The sequence below is a fragment of the Pezoporus flaviventris genome, unplaced genomic scaffold (genome assembly GCF_033815535.1).
Source record: "Pezoporus flaviventris isolate CSIRO_AGI_PZ_B2104156 unplaced genomic scaffold, CSIRO_AGI_Pfla_v1 ptg000007l, whole genome shotgun sequence".
Lineage (NCBI taxonomy): Eukaryota > Metazoa > Chordata > Aves > Psittaciformes > Psittacidae > Pezoporus > Pezoporus flaviventris.
The window spans coordinates 89,669,227-89,693,123 of record NW_026892555.1 but is presented as its reverse complement, the minus strand read 5'-3'; the positions used below and the strand labels follow the sequence as shown (position 1 = coordinate 89,693,123).

The following is a 23,897-nucleotide window of genomic DNA, read 5'->3' as shown; positions in this document are numbered from 1 at the left end:
ATCCATAAAATTAGAGCAACATAAACTGAAACACATCATGGTTGGGAAATGCACTGTTAAGGTGCACAGCCATATTAACACTGGAGTCAGTACTGGGACTCTAATTAAGATATTCCTGTGTTTTGAAACCCTAAATTAAGTTTTATTTAATGCTCTACTGGCCATTTTTACCACTCTAATCTCACCAAAGGGCATGGTTGGCATTGTTTTGGCTGTAATAGTTGATAAATTTTCTATAGCTTAAAATGGCCTATGTCAGGCTGACACCTAGCTTCCCCAGCAAACCTGCAGGCTCCTATGCTGATGTCAGGAGGATGTTGCCAGAGGGATTCTGCCAAAAACAAACCCACTTTCTGTCAGAAAGTTCATTACCAAAATCTGAAGTGTTTCTGGGAAGGATGAATTTAAGCAAGTTTTACATCATAAAACATTTTCTAGAATGGTCAGTTTCATCTTTTCTTGAAAGAAAACCAAACAAACAAAACAAAGCACTTTTACCCAAAGCTTTAATTTTTTTTTTATTAAGTTACACTAAGGAAAGCTATGCAGACTTTGAAAAGTTAAATTCAAAAAAGTATTTAAAAATAACAATGAAGCTCCAATTTAATACACATTTCACTTCAGAAAAATGACATAAATATGACAAGTTTCATGTTTTCTGACATTTCAGTTTTTGTTGCTTTTTTCACATGAAATACAAGTTATAAAGGAAAACAAAGGCACACTTCTAAAAATAATGTCAACAATGATGCATGAATCTAATTTCATAAGCTTCAGATGCAGATGTTTTAATAGAGTACAAAGCTACTCTGAAGTTCATCTGACATACCCACAAGGAATGGCTTTGCACACACTTATGAAGTGTGGATTTATTATCTACTGTTCACTCAAATTGATGAATTAATTTACTATCATTCAGAGGACTCATTTTGAAACTACTATCAGTGAGAGGTGGGCCCATAAGGACTTCACGGAGTTGTGCAAGGTCTTGCACCTGCGTCGGGGCAATCCCAAGCACAAATACAAACCAGGTGGAAGTATGGATTGAGAGCAGCCCTGTGGAGAAGGACTTGGGGATGCTGGCTGACGAGAAGCTCAACATGAGGTGGCTTCAGTGTGCACTCGCAGCCCACGAAACCAACTGTATCCTGGGCTGCATCAAAAGGAGCATGACCAGCAGGTTGAAGGAGGTGATCCTGCCCCTCTGCTTTGCATTGTGAGACCTGACCTGCAGTACTGTGTTTAGCTCTGGGGTTCCCAACACATGAGGGATGTGGAGCTGCTCGAGCCAAGTCTAGAGGAGGGCCATGAGGATGATCAGAGGGCAGAAACACATCTCCTGTGAAAACAGGCTGAGACAGTTGGGCTTGTTCAGCCTGGAGAAGAGAAAGCTCCAGGGAGAACTTATAAAAGCCTTCCAATACCTGAAGGGGATCTACAAGAAATTTGGAGAGGGGCTTTTTACAAGGGCATGTAGTGACAGGACAAGGGGGAATGGCTTCAAGCTGAAAGAGAGGAGATGTAGATTAGGTATTAGGAATAAATTCTTTACTGTGAGGCATTGGCACAGGCTGCCCATAGAAGATGTGGCTGCCCCATCCCTGGTAGTGTTGAAGGCCAGGCTGGATGGGGCTTGGAGCAACCTGGTCTAGCGAAAGGTGTCCCTGCCCTTGGCAAAGCAGTGGAACCAGATGAGCTTTAAACCATTCTGTGATTCTGTGAATTTCAACAGGGATGTGTTTTGCTTTTTGAACAAACAATACTGTACCCATTGTAAAGCTGCAACTTAAGGATTTCAAAGACCTGGCCTCTGTTATATATACACACCTGTTCCCTTATAGTGGTCAACAGGAACACACAGATGAAAATCTCTCTGTTGGATGGAATAAATTAGATGAAGCTGAAATGCCTTCCCAACCACATGCTCCAAACTCAGGTGAGCATTTGACTCCCCTACTAATATGCTACCAACAGAGGACACTGGACAAAGAGCCAAACCTCAGAATTGAAACATTTCCAGAGCAGTGCAAAGCCTAAACTTAAGAAAATGGTTAACCCAGAAAACCCCGTAGTTCTTCACTGAAATTCAGACTGTGCTCACAGGCTGACTATAAAGTTCCCAAGGATTTTAAGAGAACCAGAATTTCATCTTATGATTTTATTAGGAAACCAAAACTTCCTGGCACAACCCCACAACATCCACCTATTTGTGGGAACTCCCTTGTTACGATTTCCATTCCCCTGTGGCAGACAACTCTGCAAACCAGCCAAATCTCACACAAAGGTTTGCTTCTCCATCGCTGCTCTGAAATCCCAGGGCGTAGATGAAAGTGAGGACTAGCTGTCTTGGAAAGAATCCAGGCACAGAGCAATAAAAAAGCAGGTAGCAAGACACCTACCAGCAGCATAAAATTCCTCTTCAGGAAAGGGAAGTGATGCTGGTTTCTGATGGCATGGCTCAGTGATGAGAAGCAGAAGACAGTAAGTGGGATGCCGGTGGGGAGGTGAGGGTGAAATGCCCAGGGGATTGCTTATGGGGAGATGGGGAAAGTCAGGTCTCAGGGTTAAGGAACTTGTGATGAGATTTATAAGTTCAGTACCAGTGCCCACCACAACCTTCCTATGTGCTCCAGTCCACAAAACGTTTCTGTGCCCCAAGGATTTACTGGAAAGATAATTTATGTTCCTAAGGAACATAGTTGCTGCAACATGAGGACTTACAGAGAAATTTAGACAGTTTCTTGCCAACTACTTACATAAAACATACTCTTGAATTAACCCCTTAGATGCCCTCCTGAACACATCTCCTTTTCAATGCCTTTTCCAATGGCACACAGAAATTTGAAGGCATCTTGGTTTGTTACTATTTCATCACACATTACTACAGCATACAAGGTAGGGACACAGACTCCTCCTGGCCTTACACATTCTGATAGGTTCTACTAATAGTCAGACCAATGACTTCCAAAGTCAAGCGCCCAACCACAGTTCTCTTAAACCAGCCTTGGTGCTCAGCAAAGGACTTTTTGAAAACCAGACCCTATTAAACTGTCTCACGCTGGGTCCACATAAAGCTAGCTGCCTAAAAACCTTGTGGAAAACACACCTGACTTCTGTCTGTGTCTCCTAATTATCATATGGACAATGTGAAATTAGGGTAGTTAGAAAGTAGCCTCCTCTTCCAACTTGTAGCAATTAATTCCAAAGTAAAACATCTTCATAATATGGTTGAGAGTTTTCAAAGGCACTATGATGCTGGTGACAATTTTAACTAATTTTCCCATGGAAGCTGATGGTAAAATCCTGCCAATTAAAACAGCATTCATCTAACTCAACTTCCAAGTACTCTTGAATATCACACTCATAACTCTGAGGTGAGGTAACAGCCTGTTTCAATCTTTTGGAAAACGATCTTTAAAGATAAAACTTATTACAAAGTAATAAAAACCTGATATTTATCTTGCAATCACAATAAAGATCTATAATAAAGCACGAATGTTTAACCAGAATAAAATCTTACTGTGCTCAGCATGAACTGGTTTGTAACCATACACTTTATAACATACAATATCCAAACAGCAAAGACCGAAATAGTATGGTGCACCCGTACAGTGTCTCAAGCGGACACTTAAACCACACCAAAAGAAACCCATGCTCAGCCTGCCACCTGACATTACCCCTCTGGCTAGGCTAGCAGAATGATCTTTGTTAAGACCCAAAAGCTTCATTCCTGGTTCTCAATCTCCCTCTACTACCCACTTTCTAGACAAAAGACAACTCGCAAAGGTTTAGGATCACTTTAGGTAAAACACACTACACGAACTTACACAGTCAAATTTAATACCAGAAAAGAATTTCCAAATGTATTTACGTAAAGATTTGTGCTTGGGTTTTCTTCTGGAGCCTCCTTCTAGATAAATTCCATGGCTGAGTTATAGGTTCCTTCTCACTGTCTTTTCACAACATAAGCCAGGACTGTAGGAACCAATATTAATAGCTGATGCTCTGGTACACACTGTGTCCCGTCATCTATCATCTCCAGGGCCATCGGCACTGCTGGGATTTACAATCAAATCACGGTACATAACAGACAAATGAGCAAATATTCTTCTTAATTTAAAATGTCATTAATTTCATTATAATTATATTGACTGTAGTAAAGGTCCACCATTTTCAAGCAGTGCACAAACACTTAATTCCCTGTGACAAGTATACATATACCGAAATATACTGAGATAAGCTGACACTAGTTCCATATCAGGGAAGTGAAAATATCAGAAAGGTATATCTACACAACATTGATAAAAACTACTCAACAATCCAGCAAGCTTCAGAAAGGCTCCAGAAGTGAAGCAAACAACAGGGCATGTTTCACCTCCTTCAAGAAGGAAGCATTTACTGAAACCCTTCACTGTCAAAGGTAACTGCCAAAACAGCAGCAATTAATGCTTTCAGCTGCATATGTCCAGCCAATCGAAGATGATTGTAAGGTTAAGCTTCATCCATCTTCATTTGTTTATAAATTTGCCAGGGTAACTGCAATTAACTTATCAAGTTTCAGGCTGAACTACTTTGGGGTCAGGGGAGACAGGATGGGAAGAAAGGTTAATGTGAAGTCATGTGTTTGCTTTACAAGCCTAAATAAATAACTGCTGGTGATGCAGAACAATACAGCATTTTAAAATAAACAAGAGTCAAATCCCTCAAGCTCAAACAACCAAAACATAAGTTACTTTATCTCTTGGAAAGTAGTTCTCAGTATTAACAAACATCAGACATATGTGAAAGAGAGAGCTGAATTACACAAGAAAGACCCTTGCTGTACACTTCTAGAAATGCAGCTGAAGCAGTATTTCCAGTTCCTGAAAAGGACAGCTGTAAGTTAGTCTGCGGGCAACCCTGGGTGTCTAAACGCAAGCAAAGTTCTCATACCCAAACACTTCAAGTTCTCTGAGCAAATAACAGTTGCTCATATCCAAAGAAGACGTCAATTCTGCAGGCTCCTTCAACAGGCCTACTTTGCTAAATAAACACTCTGACAATGGAAACATATAGCAAATTCCTGATGGGAAGTTTCAATGGCTGTAGGCCCACCTGCCACCCTCCAGGCACAGGCAGGCATCCCTGGTCCCTTGATAGCTACTTCTCAGCTCCTTCCTGCACTGCCTGGAGGGTGCTGAACCACTGCATAACCCTGCTGCAATAAATCTCACCTCCTGGCTTCCTGTGCTGCTGCCCCTGTGCCTGCACAGTTTGGTACAAATGTATTATTATTCAGCTTTAGGCATTGCCAGCTCCAACTTCTGCATTTTTTATTAGAATATCCATGCATGCACACAGGTAGCAGGTATGCTTCGCTAGTTAAATGCTCTTCTCAAATGTCTTCATACAAAAAATACCCTACTTTTGGAAAACTGTTTTGGTTGTAATTTTGTTGGGTTACCCCTGCCAATAGAATTTGGAGATAAAAGATACTGTCACAGCTGTAAAACTAATGCTAAAGCTACATGACAGGTTAGTCTTCGCCTATTTCTACTATAGCATCCTTGCTTCAACTCCTTCAAGTTCTTATAGCCTGCTTCTGTCTTTTTCATATGAATACTAATTGCAAAAGCGAAATGCCTTGATTCATGTAGACCAAACAGAGCCTTTTCTCTGGTAATAGCCTGGAAGCTAATAACTATTTTAGAGCAGTTCCCGTACACTGAAATGCTGTTATTAGCTGTTTATGTAACAGTGAATTAACCCCCACCGACACCTTTCAGGAATTCATAACCATAGTGCACAAAACGTACTTTGCAAGAGCTTGTTAATATGGTAAGTGCAAAAGCTGTCTTGATTTAGAAGACTGTCTTTCAAAGCAAACACGCTTAACCTGCAGTTTCAGTCATGGAAGAAATTACTCAATTAATTGCAGACAACAAAAACAACAGGGTTATAACTAATGTACAGTAAATGCTCTGTGGGTGTAATGCAAGCTCATTTCCCAGTAGCATACTCTCACATCCTAACACATTTCTTATCCCACAGCTGTAAAACAGTTTTAGAATGTTAAATTTACTTAGATTTTTTTTTTTTTTTTCCCTGCACACATTTGTTTTCTGGCAATGAACATTATTGTTAACCCAGGTGGGATCTGTTAAGAAACACGTTTACAATATACTACTTTGTAGCATGGTGTTTGTCATACTTTCCTCCAGACAATCCACCGTCTTTTCCAAACTTAAATCCTAACATCAGTATTTATGAAGTTTTTGCCTGCACTAATGAGACCCTTGGGGCAACAGAAGAAGAGATCGCAGTGACAGGAGTCAATAAACTCTCACCTGCTTCTAGGACTTCAGGCAGGCAAAGAGGAGCAAGAGGTTCTAAAGCACAAAAAGACCTCATTGGTGACACACCAGTGGGAACTGCTCCCATTCTGCTATTAAGAGATGGAGTAAGCCACTAATAATTAAAGATAATAGGAAGAAAACTTACCGAAGCAGACACCGGTGCCTTCTTCCATCATTCCTTCCGTTCATGCTCATCTACCAACAACCTGACCTAGGCTAGACACAAGCGCAGGGCTAATATTTAGAGCGGCTGCTTGCTCAGGGCTTGTATGTTTTCATGGTATGTTTCTATGCACAGCTTCCAACTACTACGGTTACAACTAACTGCAGCAATAAAACACACAGAGGAAAATTAAGAGACCCCCCTTCTAGCACGTGAAATATATACTATAGCCTAGCCAGAAGCACCCACGAACGCGCATCTGCTGACACCAGCCCAACACCTCACACCGATCCTCCTCTCTGGAGTCTGGGTAGTATATTCTCAGCCTTGCCCGCACATAAGCGCACCTCACCCTGAGACAACACCCCACCACCACCCCTCCGCACATCTTTATTTGATTTCGAACGAGGCCCGCGGAGCTCGCCCCCCTCATCCTCCCCGGGACACCTGGACGACCCCACCGCACCACGTCAGGCGCAGCGGAGTGCCGGGTTCAGACGTAATCTCACCCCCCCCTCCCTCCCTGCTTCCTTCCCTCTTCCCGGCTGACGATCTCAGGAATCCTCCCCCGCTACCTCGCCATGGCAACGGCAGCCACGGGGAAGTCGGGCCGCCTCTTGCGTAAGGGCCGCGCGCCCAGTCCCGCCGAAAGGCCGGCGGCCCCCGCGGATCACACCGCACCCCGCGCAACCACCACCCTGGGGAGCGGCTGGAGGAGCCTGCGGGGGCGCTCGTTGCTTGGGAGGGGCTTGGGCTGGTTGGGGAGGGAGGGGGGTTCCTTTCCCCTCCCCCTTTCATTCCCCCCCCATCCTTTTTTTTTCTTTTTTCCTTTTTCCCTTCCCCCCATGTTTCCCTTTCCCTTTTATTTCTTTATATCCTTTTTTTCTTTCTTTCAACCTTTCTCCCTTTTCCTTTTTTCCTCTTTATCCTTTCCCAGTTTTTCCTTTTTTTCCTCCCCTCCCTTTTTTCCTTTCTTCCCTTTTTCCATCCCACTTTTTTCAATTTCCCCTTTTTTCCTTCCCCCTTTTCCCTTCTTTTCATCTTTCCCCTTTCCTTTTCCTCCTTCCCCCTTTTTAATTTTTTTCTTTACCCTGTTCTCCCTCTATTTCATTTTTCCACTTTATTCTTTTTCTTCTTCCTGTTTCCTCCTTTCTTTTTTCCCATCCCCCCCTTTTTCCTTTACTCTTTTTCCTTCCCATCCTTTTTTCCCTTTTTCCCTCCTTTCCTTTTCTCTTTCCTTTTTATTTTTTCCTCTATCCCCTCCTTTGTTTCCCCCTCCGCCCCCCCCCCTTTTTTTTCGTCTCCCACAACCAGCCAACAGCTGGTGCCAATTTAACCCACTCCCATCCCATCTCCCACCACAAAAAAACTACAGGCAAGCCATTCAACAACGTGCAGCTCCCAGCCCTACTGCCTGTGAACGGGCACAGCAAAATACTGACTGAACTAGGCCTTTAAACTTCTCCAAATGACTAACCCCGGAAGGCAAAGAACTGGCAGATGAAAGGCAAGGTGCAGACTTTGATCCTGCGAGTGGATCCATGCAGGCAGGCCCCCCAGCCCATGTGGAGCACCCCTGAAGGTCAGCCTTGGCTGATCGGATTCCAGCAAGGGAGCCGTAGCTTAGAAAGCAAGCCGAACAGGAGGTGGGAAAATCTATAGACCCAGCTATCAGCCAAAAGATGAAAGAAAAGTTTGCCCCTGGTCCTGGGATTTATGATAAAGGTAAATGAAGCTGCAATGTTAACACTTGCCAAGATACTCAGGTCTTCCTTCAGGAAAACACTTAAGCATGTGCCTAAATTTATTACTATTCAGGGCAGCCCATAAGCATTTGCTGAAGGTTAAGCATAACATTCTTATGCGGGAGCCCTTAAGTACTCTGCTGATTAAGGTCTGGGTTTTTTTCCTTCTAAATCTCAGCCACTGTGAACCACAAAATGAATTACCCTCATTCTATTCTGATTATCTTCTCTGTCTTCTTTCAAATTCAACAGGACAATGCAAATAAGAAACGTCTTATTGAAAATTAAGAGGATAAAACCAAACTTTATATCTGTCATGGGTTGTTGTTTTCTTTTTTTTCCATTAAGACCAACGGGCTGCACACCACCATGAATCCCTATGAACGAACATGTTTCACGAGGATGAAAGCACATGGAAAAGTGATTGCTCTGCTACTCCTTAAGGCTGGAATTCCCTTGATGTGCTGTTACAAGCCAGAAAGGATCACACAGAGCAATGCATATATACATATGCTTTATCCACTGTTCTCTTTCGATGCAAACCTTAGAACACTGTAGATGGTGAACATATTTCAGCTACTAAAGGTCGCGGATTAGACATCTACCTATCAGTTCAAGTCAGGTTGCTGTTAGACCCACAAGCAGAGGGATTTACCTAGTGCACAAATGACACTGCTGGCCCTTAATGCCCCAATAAACTTTTGACAAGCCACAAACCTTATGTATAAATGTGACTGTTCATTAAAGTTCAACAGAGAAGTACCATGTCAGCAACTGCTTCAGTTTCTGTTCCACAGCACACTGCCTCTCCCAAGAGCTCTCCACTGTCGAGTTCTTACAAACAAACTCTATCTCCTTGTTGGAGGAAGAAACCTGGCTAACCAGCGAAGCAGGGGTTGTGGGTCTTTCTGAAAATCTTTCTCCTTGCTGTCATTTAGGGATATTCTGCCTCACATACTAAACTAATGGTTCGTTTACTTTATGCATGCAGAAAAATGGACCTTGGGAAATGGCTTATGCCAGATTCAGACTTTTACAAGAGCTAGAATCAGGGTCTTGGTTGAATTCCATAACATACAGTTTTCATAGAATCATAGAATCAGTGAGGTTGGAAAAGACCTTTAAGATCATCAAGTCCAACGGCTACCTCAGGACTTCCAAGACCACCACTAAGCCATGTCACCAAGGACCTCATCTACATGCCTTCTGAAAACTATCAGGGACAGTGATTCCACCACTTCCCTGCACCTGTTCCAACACCTGATAACCCTCTTTCAGTGAAGAAATTTTTCCTAATATGCAGTCTAAAGCCCTGAGGATCTTCAAACAGGAAAACAACCCTAAAAGTAGATTATTAACTTCTTTCATTATACAAAGGAAGGCAGATGCAGGGACTGTGAGAATGAAGACCTTGGGCCCACTGTAGGAGAAGATCTGGTTCAAGACCATCTTAAGAACCTGAACGTACACAAGTCCATGGGACCTGATGAAATTCATCCGCGGGTCCTGAAGGAGCTGGCGAATGAAGTTGCGAAGCTGCTGGCCATCATATTTGAAAAATCATGGCAGTCAGGTGAAGTTCCCAATGACTGGGGAAAGGGAAATATAACCCCCATTTTCAAGAAGGGCAAAATGGATGACCCGGGGAATTACAGACCAGTCAGTCTCACCTCTGTGCTTGGCAAAATCTTGGAGCACATTCTCCTGGAAGGCATGCTAAGGCACATGAAAAACAACACGGTGCTTGGTGACAGCCAGCATGGCTTCACTAAGGGGAAATCCTGCCTGACCAATTGGGTGGCCTCCTATTATGGGGCTAAGGAACTGATGGACAGGGGTAGAGCAGTTGATGTCATCCACCTGGGCTTGTGCAAAGTGTTCGACACTGTCCCACACGACATCCTTGTCTCTAAATTGGAGAGACATCAATTTGATGGATGGACCACTCGGTGGATAAAGAACTGGCTGGATGGCCGCACACAAAAAGTTGTGGCCAATGGCTCAGTGCCCAGCTGGAGACCAGTAACGAGTGGTGTTCCTTGGGGATCGGTGTTGGGACCGATCTTGTTCAACATCTTTGTCAGCGAGATGGACAGTGGGATTGAGTGCGCCCTCAGCAAGTTTGCCGATGACACCAAGCTGTGTGGTTCGGTTGATACGCTGGAGGGAAGGAATGCCATCCAGAGGGACCTGGACATGCTTGTGAGGTGGGCTGATGCCAACCTTATGAAATTTAACCATGCCAAGTGCAAGGTCCTACACCTGGGTCGGAGCAATCCCAGGCACAGCTACAGGTTGGGCACAGAAGAGATTCAGAGCAGCCCTGCTGAGGAGGACTTCGGGGTGTTGGTTGATGAGAAAATGAACATGAGCTGGCTGCAGTGTGCACTCACAGCCCAGAAAGCCAACCGTATCCTGGGCTGCACCAAAAGAAACGCGACCAGCAGGTCGAAGGAGGTGATCCTGCCCCTCTACTCTGCTCTCGTGAGACCTCACCTGCAGTATTGTGTGCAGTTCTGGTGTCCTCAACATAAAAGGACATGGAACTGTTGGAACAAGTCCAGAGGAGGGCCACAAGGATGATCAGGGGACTGAAGCACCTCCTGTATGAAGACAGGCTGAGAAAGTTGGGCGCTGTTCAGCCTGGAGAAGAAAAGGCTGTGTGGAGACCTCATAGCAGCCTTCCAGTATCTGATGGGGAGCTATAGGGATGCTGGGGATGGACTATTCATTAGGGGCTGTAGTGACAGGACAAGAGGTAATGGGTTAAAACTTAAACAGGGGAAGTTTAGATTGGATATAAGGAAGAAGTTCTTTACTGTAAGGGCGGTGAGGCACTGGAATGGGTTGCTCAGGCAAGTTGTGAATGCTCAATCCCTGGCAGTGTTCAAGGCCAGATTGGCCAGAGCCTTGGGTGACATGGTTTATTTAGTGTGAGGTGTCCCTGCCCATGGCAGGGGGGTTGGAACTAGATGAACTTATGGTCCTTTCCAACTCTATTTTATGATTCTGTAAAGAAAAAATAGAATCGTAAAAACAATTAGGAGAAGGCCATGATCATGCTGAAAAAAATCCAAAAGTACATTCAGTTACCCATGGATAGTAAAATTACCCATGAACTTTATAAAGTACTTCCTGGGGTGAATGCTATAGGACTTCTCCTTAATCACAAGGATAATGCTGCAAAAAGGGGGAGAAATTAGATGTTCAAAGTCTTTCCCACTGTTCTTACAGCATAAATACCTACGGGCACTAAATCAACACAAATAACGTGAAGAAATGATTAAGTAAATAACTACAATCATCACTGCTGCGCAGAGAAGCTGGAAACCAAAGAAAAAGAAAAATCAGTATGAATGATCTTAATTCTAAATTTGTAAAACAAACCTAGAAGAAAACACCTCCTTATGTGAGATCACAGCAGGGACCAACTGGCTTCAAGACAAAACGTTTGTGAACTGCCCTATCCTGTGATGGCTTAGGATTGGATGCTCAAGCCAATTATTAGTGAGTTTTCCCACAGAAGTGGGACATTCGAGAGACAGTTACTACTGCCACCTGATCCACAGCAACAACCTGGCACCATGTGATTACCACCAAGTTTCTGTCTTCCTCCAGCAAGGGACACAAAATGAAGGATGCTAGCTGTTTTCAGTCATCAGTGACTATAGATCACAGCACCTCTGTTTCCCTACACCTCCTTCCTAGAGGGGTATTTTAACAGTCTATCCAGAAATTAACTAGTAATGAAGCAAAAATAGCTTACGAACTGTTGATCTCCATTTTCTGAAGTTGAAATCCAAATCTCTTCCACTGGAGTGAAAGTCCAAGTGGTGAAATAAACCTTGAACTGTGTCCTTGTGTTGCCCCTACACATCATTTTTGGAAACAAAAGCGCACCTTGTCCCAGACATTGCAATTTAGCAACTTCAGCTGTGTACCTATCCTGATGCCAGGACACGTGTCAAACAGAGCAGAAAGCTTCAGCCTTTTGCCAGTATCCAAACAAGAGCATTCATTCCCCTGATCAATGTCACTGACTGGAAACACACTTGTAATCGTAAGGGACACACCAGTACAGTTACTGTCATACCACTGTGACCTGACTCTAGGCAGGCAGCTGCACTCCCAACCAAAAGTGGGTCTCATGAACAGCAATAAGTTATCTAGATACAGGGGGTGCAGAATAAAAAGGAGGAGCTATTTATCACCAATACATTTAAAAGAACTCAGCCTGCATCATCCTGTTAGATCTCCTAGTGGTCTCCAGGAGCAAGTGAGCAGGAGAGATGACAGAGACAAGCTCTGAACCGGAACTCACTGGCAGAGAGAAGAGGGAGGGGGAGAGGGAAGTGTCATAAGGGCCGTAGTCTTCTCACCTCCCAAATTCCGCAAGGGAAAATGGGTAAACTGTGCATGTACATTTGTTCTCTCTCTGCTCTCAGCCACTTTGACTGTTCCTGAATGCCAAGCTCTCTTTTAATTGGAAAAAAAAAAAAAGAAAGAAAAGAGAACAAAAGAAAAACAAAATGTGTGTATTCCTGAGGTGTGTTATATAGTTGTCAAAAGAGACAACACTGCAGATACAGCAAAGAGAACTATTTAAGGTTTTATTCCATTTTTATCTAAGGTTATTCCAAATAATAAACAGGGGAGAAGAGTCCACTCTGCTATCTAGTGTTCATCCTAAATCAGACTGCAACATACACTAGAAATTAGCACTTCCTTGGAACCATGGAACCACTTTAAATATGATTGAATGAAAATTCCCACCTGGGTTTGAAACAAACTTAAATAGTCTTACCAATGGTTTTGTCCTGTTACACTATGATTTAAACCAGGCCTAATGCAATTTTGCATCATATTCAGACAAGGTATCTCAACCAATTTAAACTATATTTAGACCACAGCATTTTTACTACTAAAAAAAGCTAAGAGAGGAACAACATGCTTGGAACATCTGTCGTAGTGACTGAAAGAAGTCTACAACAGGAATAGCAAACACTTATTTTCTTTCCCAGGTGCTGTCAGCCTGTTCAAAAGTATCAGTGAAGTAGATTGCTTCGAAAAGGTACCTCCATTCTGGCCTATCTTCTCTAAAACAAAGATTATTAAAATATCCCCTTGTTGCATAACCCTGTCTGCTTGCTAATTATTATCTGCTATCTAATATCAGGGGGAAAGCTCACTGTCAAAGATAGTAAACATGTTACAGTGCTACATAAAAACAAAATAACTTGCCTAAGTCTAAAAGCCTCCACATAATGACATTCAAATTCTTACATGTGTCAATTATTATTTACATCTAAATCACCAACCATATGACTCAACGCAATCCTACAATACAGACCCCTTAGCATGGCTGTCACACAGTGTATTCTGCAGAGGCCATCAGAGCCACAAGTATTTATGACACAACTTTCCAGTTAATTCATGAAAGATGACAAGAGAACAGCTGCTTACCCTATACTAATGCTGGTTCTCCAGGATGAATCTCTGTACTGCTTACTCCTGAGGTGGTTTAAACCAAGGTTCTTTCTTACAGCAAGTGTTCTGCTTGCGCAGACCACAGAGAGGTGTCTTCCATATGAGGGTGAAGAAGGTAGGAGAATCTTTGGGGCTGTGTTTGGGCTCCCTCTAGGCACAAAGTTAAAGGAAACAGAAATGCCAAAAAGTAATGGCATGACTCCTAGGATTCATTGAAAGTTCTAGGTGCATCACTGTCATCGGTCCAACTGTGGGCAACCAGCAAACAGTACCTCACCTCACTGTCACCCAGATGAGGTTTCGACTGCATTGCCCAGCAGCAGCAGTACACATTGCTCTCCTGAACTAGGACCTGCCAGCTCTTATTCATCTTATGTGCCTTAAGTCCGGCACATAATATGTGATCAAGAGTGGCCTGTTACATCACATCACCCCTGACTGACTGACAGCATCAGCACTCAGCTAAGGCAAGCACATCTCTCTTGAGCTCCAGTGGAATAAGCCTCGGGGCTCAGCTGTAAGAATGTATTCTGGTAGGCTGCCAACACCAGAGGATGTCTTTACCAACCAACAACAGTACTGCAAGACATGAGACAATGTAGCCCATGAAGGGCCAAAGATAGCTGTAGCTGCGTGGCCTGTGTGGCTCCCTTGGCCTCAAGTTATAAAGTAGGTTGAGGAGAGGTGACCATCCCCATTACAGATGTTCTTGGACCAGCCTGGGTAAGAGCTTCTCACCATGCCACAGTACAGGGTAGCCCCAGCTACAGCACCAGGGTTTCCAGCCACAGCTGAGAACACCACTGGTTTTCTATCTGAAAAAGCACATGAAATGGTTTAGGAAATGTTGTAACAGAAATTAAGATGGGGGGCTTCAAAAAAGCAGCCAAACAGTTTCTGACCAGTGGATATGGATGTTAAAGCTTTCTGAAAGACTTCGGTATCAAACAGCTAAGACAGAACCAAGTATCAGCACTCAAGGAGGACTGAAATTACTGTGAGAAGGGAGTGAAATGACAAAGCCTTGAAGTCTTCCGCTGATTACTGAGAGAGGGAGGGAATCAAACAAGGACAGGGATACTTACATATTCAACAAAATAGTTTGAAGTCCTATTACCTTTTCATGTGTAGATATTCATGTTAACATATATTGTGCTGAAAGATTCATAAGACATTTATATATAAAATACAGACTTAAAAGCAGGATTTATCCCTCTGCATGTGTTCTTGTAGATACAGGGCTCTACTTCAAAAGGGACTGCTACACAAAGGAATCACTGTTAACTTCCAACTTCTGCACTAAACATATTTAGTGTAGCAATCCAAAAAAGTCCACAATTCAGCCACAATTGGGAGCCACGCTGGGTTCTTTTGCAAACAATTCAGGAAAAGATGGTGGCTGTGTAACTCACAGGGATGACCCCAACACCTGCTTTATTGCAGTCTGCTCATCCCACAGCTCAATACCTACTGTACCTATTAAAACCAACAGTTACAGGTTCCAGCTTCCTGAGAGCAGAGACCTGATTTCCCCTTGCATACATTGGTTCTTTCGGAGTGGTCTCCTCTGAGATCTCCAGGGGCATGTCAAGCTCTTTGCCCCTGCTGTTTGTACCTCTCCTTAAGTCTCAGAAGGACTTCAGCAAAAGCAGGATCTATTTTAAACTGCTTTTAGAAAGACCTGGACCTACATTTCCAGAGCAATAAAAAGGTAGGACAGAATTTTCTCTGTAGGTAGCAGACAGGCAGAGCTCCTTTTTGACTAATTATTTTAATGTTGCTGTGGTTTTGTTGTAGTATTAATTATGCAGTAGGGTGCCCACAGCTTTGTATAAGCATATTTTTGAATGATTTAGAACAAAATAAAAGGGAAACAGCAGTTACTCAGCATTTCTGCAAATTGTGCAACTCAAATTTTAGCACCAAGAGCAGAACATGCTAAACAACAAATAATTGTAGTCACTGGTGCACAGACCTTGAAAGACTAAGCACAGGTCAGTTCTGCAGCTGACTGTCCCTTCGTAGTGGTGCACATGCCCAAGGATAGAAGCACTAGTGTCACTAAGTGTACTACATTGTGGATTCAGCTGTCAGTTTCTTAAAACCCCAAACCCTAACCCAGACCATTGTGTAAGTGGGGAAAATGTTAAATTCATGAATATCTTTCTATTCCATTTTTGAAGTTTTGGTTCAAAATAGCCAAAAGTGAAAGACCAAAGGAGAAACAAAGCTCCCAGATTCCTGTATGATTTCAGCTTAGTCCTTGGTTAAGTCAGTAGCAGCTGGGTCAAATATTATAAACTAATACAACAAATATTTGATGAGATAGTTTTCCAGCCACTATGGAGTGCCTTCCCTCTTGCTCTCGCATCCATCCTAGCCTGCAGTCCTCCCGCACAGCTGTTAAACCATCCCCTTTCATGCTAAAGATGGAAGCAGCGTGGGGTAGCAGGTTTTAAGAGAGTTCCCTTAAGGCTAATGAGGAAATGTTGAAATGAACCAGAGTGCAGTCACAGCTGTGTGACTCTCAGAAAGAAAGCATCTAGAAACAGATTCACAAACAAGGGAATTGCGGCTGTCAGTAGAGGCTTAATGCCCATAATCAGGATCAGACACCACAATGCAAACTGTGGCGTTCGCCATAGCAGTTACTACACTTTTACTGTCCTTTTTCCAGCAACTTCTGCTGACTCAGGAATACAAATGGCTAACATCCCTCTCGGGAGTGCTCACGCACACAGCACACTCCTTTACACGCACACAAAATCGACAACGTGAGCATGGAAAGGAGCTTGAAACAACAAGTATGTGTCAAAGAACCCAAAAAAAGTTCCCTGCTTTAACCACCTCCCTGTTTTTTCAAACACTAGCATTGAGTGCTACACTGAATAAAAGCAGCTGAACAAACAATCTTGGGATTACTGGAAAAAATAACAGTGGTGAAATTTTGCAGGATTTTAGCCCACTACAAAGACCCATAGTTTTTGGTCCAATCTGGAATACAAATTGCTTCAATGAGTGAGGATTTCCCCTCTTTTCAGAAAAAAAAACACAACTTACTGTGCATATGAGGCACATCCAAAATAACCAGAAGCACCACAGGAGTTGTTCTGCATAGATACCCACTCCAGACACTGCACAAGTAACCCTGCCATTTGAAATGTGGGATAAAAAGATGATGGAAAAGTTTGAAGTACCACTTTCTTAAGTTTACAAAATTACTATTGTTACAAGACAATACCTAGAAACAAAAACAACTGAATTTACCTAAAACTTTATATTAAAAAAAAAAAAACACAAAAAAAAATCAACTGAAGTGAATTTTTCTGCACAAAGAATATGAAAAGGTCACCCAGAAAAGCAACTCAGGCTGCAAAGTGAAAGATTTCAGCGTGCACCAATGCAAGCAAACAAACGTTGGTAGCATTAAAAATAGTACTATTAATAACACTGTCTTGCATATACAAGAAAAACAGGTATCTTTTGCTATCTCCTAGCCTCAAACAGATTATAACCTTGATATCCAAACTGAACTTCAGCACATTTATTGCTGAAATCCTTTTGGAATCAGTAACTGTGGAAAAAATACTCCAGGTTTTGTCCTTTCCCTCCCTCTCTCCCCCAGTGAAATATTTTTACAGTTTCTTTAATCAAGTAGTTTTTCCTTTGTCATTGTTATCCCTTCTTCTGTTTCACTATCCCATGCTAGCCTCACGACCAGTTTTCCATCTTTCATCAACCCCCCAACTTGCACTCTCACAGCTAAACAGGAGTTATGTGGAAGAGAGCTAGAGGTTACAGCATGCAATAAACTAGATACGCATCAACAATATTGCACTCTTGCAAAAAAAACCTGTGTTGTTCTGGAATAGATAGACAGCAACAGAGATTGTGAAGAAAGCCTTCTGCTGTACTCACCATTACTGGGATGCCAGCAGGAACATTTTGGTCAAGTTTCACTGCTGCACTCCATGAAACAAATGTGGACAAATCAGGAGATATTCAGAAGAGTAGAAAAAGGATGGATTATGAATTTAATCTAAACAAAAGCAAACTGAAGGGAGCAAGGTAACAGTCTCCAGTTGTTCAGAAAGATGATGCTAAAAGGAAAGAAATTTATTTTCAAATTACAAGAAGAAATACTTTACTGCAACAGTCAGAAAAGCTTTCTGACAGAGAAGCACTTGAATAGAATATGAGAGATATATACATATACATCATACATATGTATGATATGTATCTTTTCAGTAGGATTAGAACATATATCTATATATGAAGATGGTAGCTGCATCAGAAATAACCAAGACTTTGCCAATCCCATCTTCAGATAAGTGGGTTAGATCATTTCTTAAGGACCCAGTTCATCCCTGTGATTCTGCACGCAAGCAAACCGTCTCACCCTTTTCCCAACCCCAAGTGTCCACCGCAGCCTATGAGAGGAGCAGTCCCTTTTTTTAAAATACAGAAAGAAGAGAGGCTGTCCCTGATAAACCTGGGCAAAGGTCAGGTACAGCTTGTCCCTCAACAGCAGGTCTAATGCTGAATGATAAAAGATGACATAGCCATATGGAGTACTGCAAGCCACCTGAACTGCATAAAAAAAGCCAACTGCAAAGTCCATGGAATCAGCCACAGATTAAATAAAAGCAGGGGATTGCAGTTAGATGCGAAGAGGTCAACAAATAAGAAAGGGCAAAAAACTGCTGAACATCACCTTTCATTTCTATATACTGTGCCAGTGATGCATATTATATTTGAGCACATCAGCTTCCATGCACCCTGCTTCTACATAAAATACATACCTTTTCTGTTCTCCACTAATTGTTCTTCTCCACTGTCGCTCCTAGTTTCTCTACGTTTGGGCTGCTGTTGGGGTTGGAGTGACCTGGATGCAGACCACTGCATATGAACCACTGTGTTCTATGGACCCCCCAACACGCTCATCATGATTTCCACCACACAGCTTGCGAGAGGAGTCTACGGCTGAAGCAAGTTCTCCAAGCCAGGGAGATGTCAATGATCCTGGTAAAACAGCTCTAGATTTTTGATGAAAATTTACAGGACTGCAGTCCTGGTGGAGATCTCAGCCAATAGAGATACGTGTTCCTTTGGCTTTTCTTTTACCGGCAACATGGAAGGTGGCAATGTTTTAAGGACTGAAGCTGCCAGAGAAAACAATTCAGGCAGAGCAGAACACCTCGGTAATTAGATTACTAACACACACTTCCCTTAGCAAATCCTTGTCCACAGCACATGCATAAAGAAGTTCTAAGTTTCAGCAGCTTGTCTTGGAGTTATATCTCATGCAAAGCCATTGTTGAGTTTGCCTAGAGCAGCTTCTGACAGTTTATCAGGAACACTACAAGGCATGCAGTTTTTGCTGTACACCCAGGATCAAGGGTGCTTAACTAAAAAAAGTTTATTCCCTTTTGTTGCTCCACATAGGTGCATTAGGATTGTTGTGATACTGGGCTTTGTTTGAGGGGAAGTTTCTATATGTATATGTATCTCACACATATGCTCCAAACTCCAAGGAAAATAAAGTTAAGCTGTAGTTATACCTCTATTTATACTGGTCACACAATTCTCCTTTTCTCTGAAGTGGTCAAAACCTTATGCAAGGGTATGGCACACAGGGCCTTTGGCTCCATGAGCCACACCTGACAGGGTACAGCCGGACTGAGCAAGGTCTGTATGGGACTAGCCATATGGGATGTCATGCTGCACTCCTTTGGAAAGCATCTAGGAGCCATGCCTCAACTCGTTTTGAAATGAAAAAGGCCACTTCTTCCTGTTTTGTATGAAGGTTACCAGAAAACCAGAGAGTTCCCACAGCAGTTAACTAACAAATAGTCTTACGGGAATAACAATTAAAAAAAAAAATAAATTAGATACACATGTATATACAAAGCTGTTTTCTTAAACACAAAATAGAAAACTTCATGGGCTAAACTGTGGCAGAAGGGCAGACATTCTGAAACAGCTGCTGTGCTGGAGCAAAATGGAAGGCTATATGGAAGTTATCTCCTGATTCCTAAATACGAAGTGCACTAATATTAAAGAAATACTGAAAATCTAACGAAATGAAGGAAAAAAAAAAAAAAAAGCCCAAAACAAACACCCAAACAAAACACCACCAAAACTAAAGGTGCAGTTCAGACCAGAAATGCTGCCCATCTAACAATTTCCATTCATCTTAGCAGAACTAAGTGTATTTATACAGGCACCTAAAAGTTAATTTCAAAAAAACAGAACTTTAAATTCTGCTTTTGAAGATGTGAGCCAGTGTTTTTAGTTATACAACATAACTGAGATTCTTCTACTCGGAGCATTAAGCAGTCATAAAAGATGTTATTAAGTCTTTTAACTACACCATAAACCTTGACAGAGTTTGATAATTTCTTAAGGGATTTGACAGAGGAAGCAAAAGGTTACAGAAATCTCAGTTTTTCTTCTTAGGTGCCTAACCTTCTCAGCAGTGCAATGATGTGGAAGAAGCCAATGTGAAGCATCAAATGAAAGAAGGTAAGTAAATACATTTCAAATTCCTTTTTAATTTAAAAGAAAATCTAATAGCTTAAGCCAACTTCAGAAAGCTCTGGCTCAAGACTGAACACCCAAGGTTAAGAACACTACTAAGCAGTAGCAATGTGTAATAAAACCTCCAATTTTGTGCTGTGTTCAAGCTAGCAGTTACAGGCTGAATTAGCTCCTGAATTCAGTGCTACCCAAGTTGGGCACCACTGGCAGTCTGCCATTGAGGACTAGTGAAAAACTGGCACTATTCCAGCACACTCCTCCCCAGCTGGGATGCACTCTCCCCATGTCCCCGAGAACATCCACTGGCTAGGGTGACTGACTACTTGTAAGGCAGGGTTTTTTTCCAAACACTGCAATCCTTTACTGAGCTGCTTAAGCATCGCATCCCATCACTTGCACACAACTGCACATGGTAGACGGCCTGAACATTTTTATTTTAGGAACAGAGATGCTGCTGACTTCAGAATGACTTCTTAACAGTGCTGCTTTAGATGGACACTACTGGCTTTACTTCTTTAGGATGAAACTACTTCTTAGGATGAAACTACTGCTCATGGAACAACAGTAATGTTTTTTCTGCATTATAGCCATGCTCTGCCCTACCAGGGAAAACATTAAATATGTACCAAAGAACGAAGTTCTGTCCACAGAGTTCCAGTAACTCAAATCCAACAGGAAGAAGCATGCTCAAGAAAAACTCAGATTAGGATTCTGTCCTTCAGTTTTTCTCGTGTATGAAATATACAGCAATGTTGCTGCTTTAGTAGCTCTGGTATTTGTTTTCTATTAGGCATTATGAAACTTACTTTAGCAAACATGTTTTGTGGGTTGTCATCCATAGCTTGTTAACCACTATAATCATTTAGGCACTACACATATGCTTTTTCAAATATAGACATAAGGGGAAGTAAAAACCATGCCAGAGAGCATTGGTTAGTTCCCAGGAAAGATGACATCTAGAATTTGGCAGCAATCAGACATGTGAAAAGTACAAACACAGTCAGAGTCAAAATCTTAGAGTCATTTCTGTAGGCTGTTTCTTTTGTCTTGGTGATCTCAACTTCCATAGTTACTTGTAGTTTAAGCAGGCCTTATTTTTTTAATACATAGCATAGATTTCTTAGGTACAGCGTTATTATACTAGAAATCACATTTGCAAAACACCTTCCCACAAATTCTGAGGAACTAAGGACCAGTCAGTCTCACCTCTGTGCCTGGCAAAATCTTGGAGCACATTCTCCTGGAAGGCATGCTAAGGCACATGAAAAACAACACGGTGCTTGGTGACAGCCAGCATGGCTTCACTAAGGGGAAATCCTGCCTGACCAATTGGGTGGCCTCCTATTATGGGGCTAAGGAACTGATGGACAGGGGTAGAGCAGTTGATGTCATCTACCTGGACTTGTGTAAAGCGTTCGACACTGTCCCACACGACATCCTTGTCTCTAAATTGGAGAGACATCAATTTGATGGATGGACCACTCGGTGGATAAAGAACTGGCTGGATGGCCACACACAAAAAGTTGTGGTCAATGGCTTAATGTCCAGCTGGAGACCAGTAACGAGTGGTGTTCCTTGGGGATCGGTGTTGGGACCGGTCTTGTTCAACATCTTTGTCAGCGAGATGGACAGTGGGATTGAGTGTGCCCTCAGCAAGTTTGCTGATGACACCAAGCTGTGTGGTTCGGTTGATACGCTGGAGGGAAGGAATACCATCCAGAGGGACCTCGACACGCTTGTGAGGTGGGCTGATGCCAACCTCATGAAGTTTAACCATGCCAAGTGCAAGGTCCTACACCTGGGTCAGAGCAATCCCAGGCACAGCTACAGGTTGGGCAGAGATTCAGAGCAGCCCTGTGGAGAAGGACTTGGGGGTGTTGGTTGATGAGAAAATGAACATGGTCAGGCAGTGTGCACTTGCAGCCCAGAAAGCCAACCGTATCCTGGGCTGCATCAAAAGCAGCGTGACCAGCAGGTCAAAGGAGGTGATCCTGCCCCTCTACTCTGCTCTTGTGAGACCTCACCTGGAGTATTGTGTGCAGTTCTGGTGTCCTCAACATAAAAAGGACATGGAACTGTTGGAACAAGTCCAGAGGAGGGCCACGAGGATGATCAGGGGACTGGAGCACCTCCTGTATGAAATCAGGCTGAGGAAGTTGGGGCTGTTCAGCCTGGAGAAGAGAAGGCTGCATGGAGACCTCATAGCAGCCATCCAGTATCTGAAGGGGGCCTATAGGGATGCTGGGGAGGGACTCTTCATTAGGGACTGTAGTGATAGGACAGGAGGTAATGGGTTAAAACTTAAACAGGAGAAGTTTAGATTGGATTTAAGGAGGAAATTCTTTCCTGTTAGGGTGGTGAGGCACTGGAATAGGTTGCCCAGGGAGGTTGTGAGTGCTCCATCCCTGGCAGTGTTCAAGACCAGGCTGGACGAGGCCTTGGGTGATATGGTTTAGTGTGAGGTGTCCCTGCCCATGGCAGGGGGGTTGGAACTAGATGATCTTAAGGTCCTTTCCAACCCTAACTGTTCTATGACTCTACGATTCTACGATTTTTACTGAACATTTGATAAAAATACTGTTGTAATTCACATCACTACTATGTGATCCACGATTATGGATGGTAAACAGAAAATACTGAGTTATCATTGGCTTTCCAATAAAGTAGAGATGAAAAATGGTCACAGCAAATCAACAGAAAAGACATGGTCTCTACCATAAAAAGCGAAAGCAGGACAGAGATCCCCAAGGTCATGTTGAAATTATTTAAATTACCTTCACACATTACAGTAGCACAGGGGTCTCGGATCCTCCCAAAAGCCACAGCCAGCAAAGTCTCCTGCACTTCATGATCTTGAAGGAATTCCAACTTCGTTGATTTTGTGATTGTATAAACCCTGGCTCCTGCTCAGCCAGGTATCAGCTTCCCAATGGGGCACCCCAGCTCAGGCACAAGCCTGACTGTCAGCAGGGAGCCTCCACTCTTGGCTGACAGCTGCCATGACTGAGCGAAGAATGTGTATCTCACATCCATGTACAGCAGATAATAAACACCACAAAGCTATAATGCTAGTGATGAGGTCTTCCTAATCAGGAAAACCACACTTCTCCAAGATACTTGACTGCCTTTTTTTATGTTTTAAATAAAAATGGTTGATTTTGTAAACAAACAAACTAACAAGAACAACAACAAAAAAAAACAACACAACCCAAACCAACCAAACAAAAAAACCCAACAACAAACAAAACCAAACAAACCCCTGCCATCAGCAGGAGTATCTATCTAAATGTGGATAGCAACAGTAAGCTCACATCGAGCATCCCCTGCAAGCATTCCCTTTGGAGGGCTAGTTCCCTCTACTACTAAGTCTAGCCTGTCCTAGAAACTGGTTCCCCTCCTCACCAGTGTTTCCCTCCCTGAGCAAAGATACAGTATTACACACAAGCAGACCTGTGTTGAAGAGCATCATGGGGCTGAGAAGGCAAGCGCCAGATTGAGGCCAGCAGCACAGCCTCCCTTCGACTATAAACTTTCCTGAGCTGCTTTTCCTACCAAGAGATGGCTACCACTTTGTGGCCAGGCACACACTGTCCTCTCTTTGCTGCTAAGGAAATGGCCCCATGCCTA

The 23,897-nt window shown here is 42.9% G+C and overlaps 1 protein-coding gene across 6 annotated transcripts in view; it reads right to left on the bottom strand.

Moving 5' to 3' along the window:
- HIVEP1 (HIVEP zinc finger 1) overlaps positions 1-23,897 on the bottom strand; it is a 133,816-nt gene that overhangs the window by 80,856 nt on the left and 29,063 nt on the right. Inside the window, exons 1-2 of one of the 6 annotated variants that reach the window (XM_061449466.1) lie at positions 7,074-7,261; positions 6,481-6,659 (exon numbers count right to left, since the gene is read on the bottom strand). The exons of 3 other annotated variants lie outside the window; for them this stretch is intronic. In XM_061449466.1, coding sequence (XP_061305450.1) covers positions 6,481-6,511 — 31 coding nt within the window. In that variant the 5' untranslated portion in view covers positions 6,512-6,659; positions 7,074-7,261. Of the gene's footprint in view, positions 1-6,480; positions 6,844-6,945; positions 6,978-7,073; positions 7,262-23,897 lie in introns of those variants that run through there. 2 more of the 6 variants (XM_061449468.1, XM_061449467.1) reach the window with 2 other exon arrangements.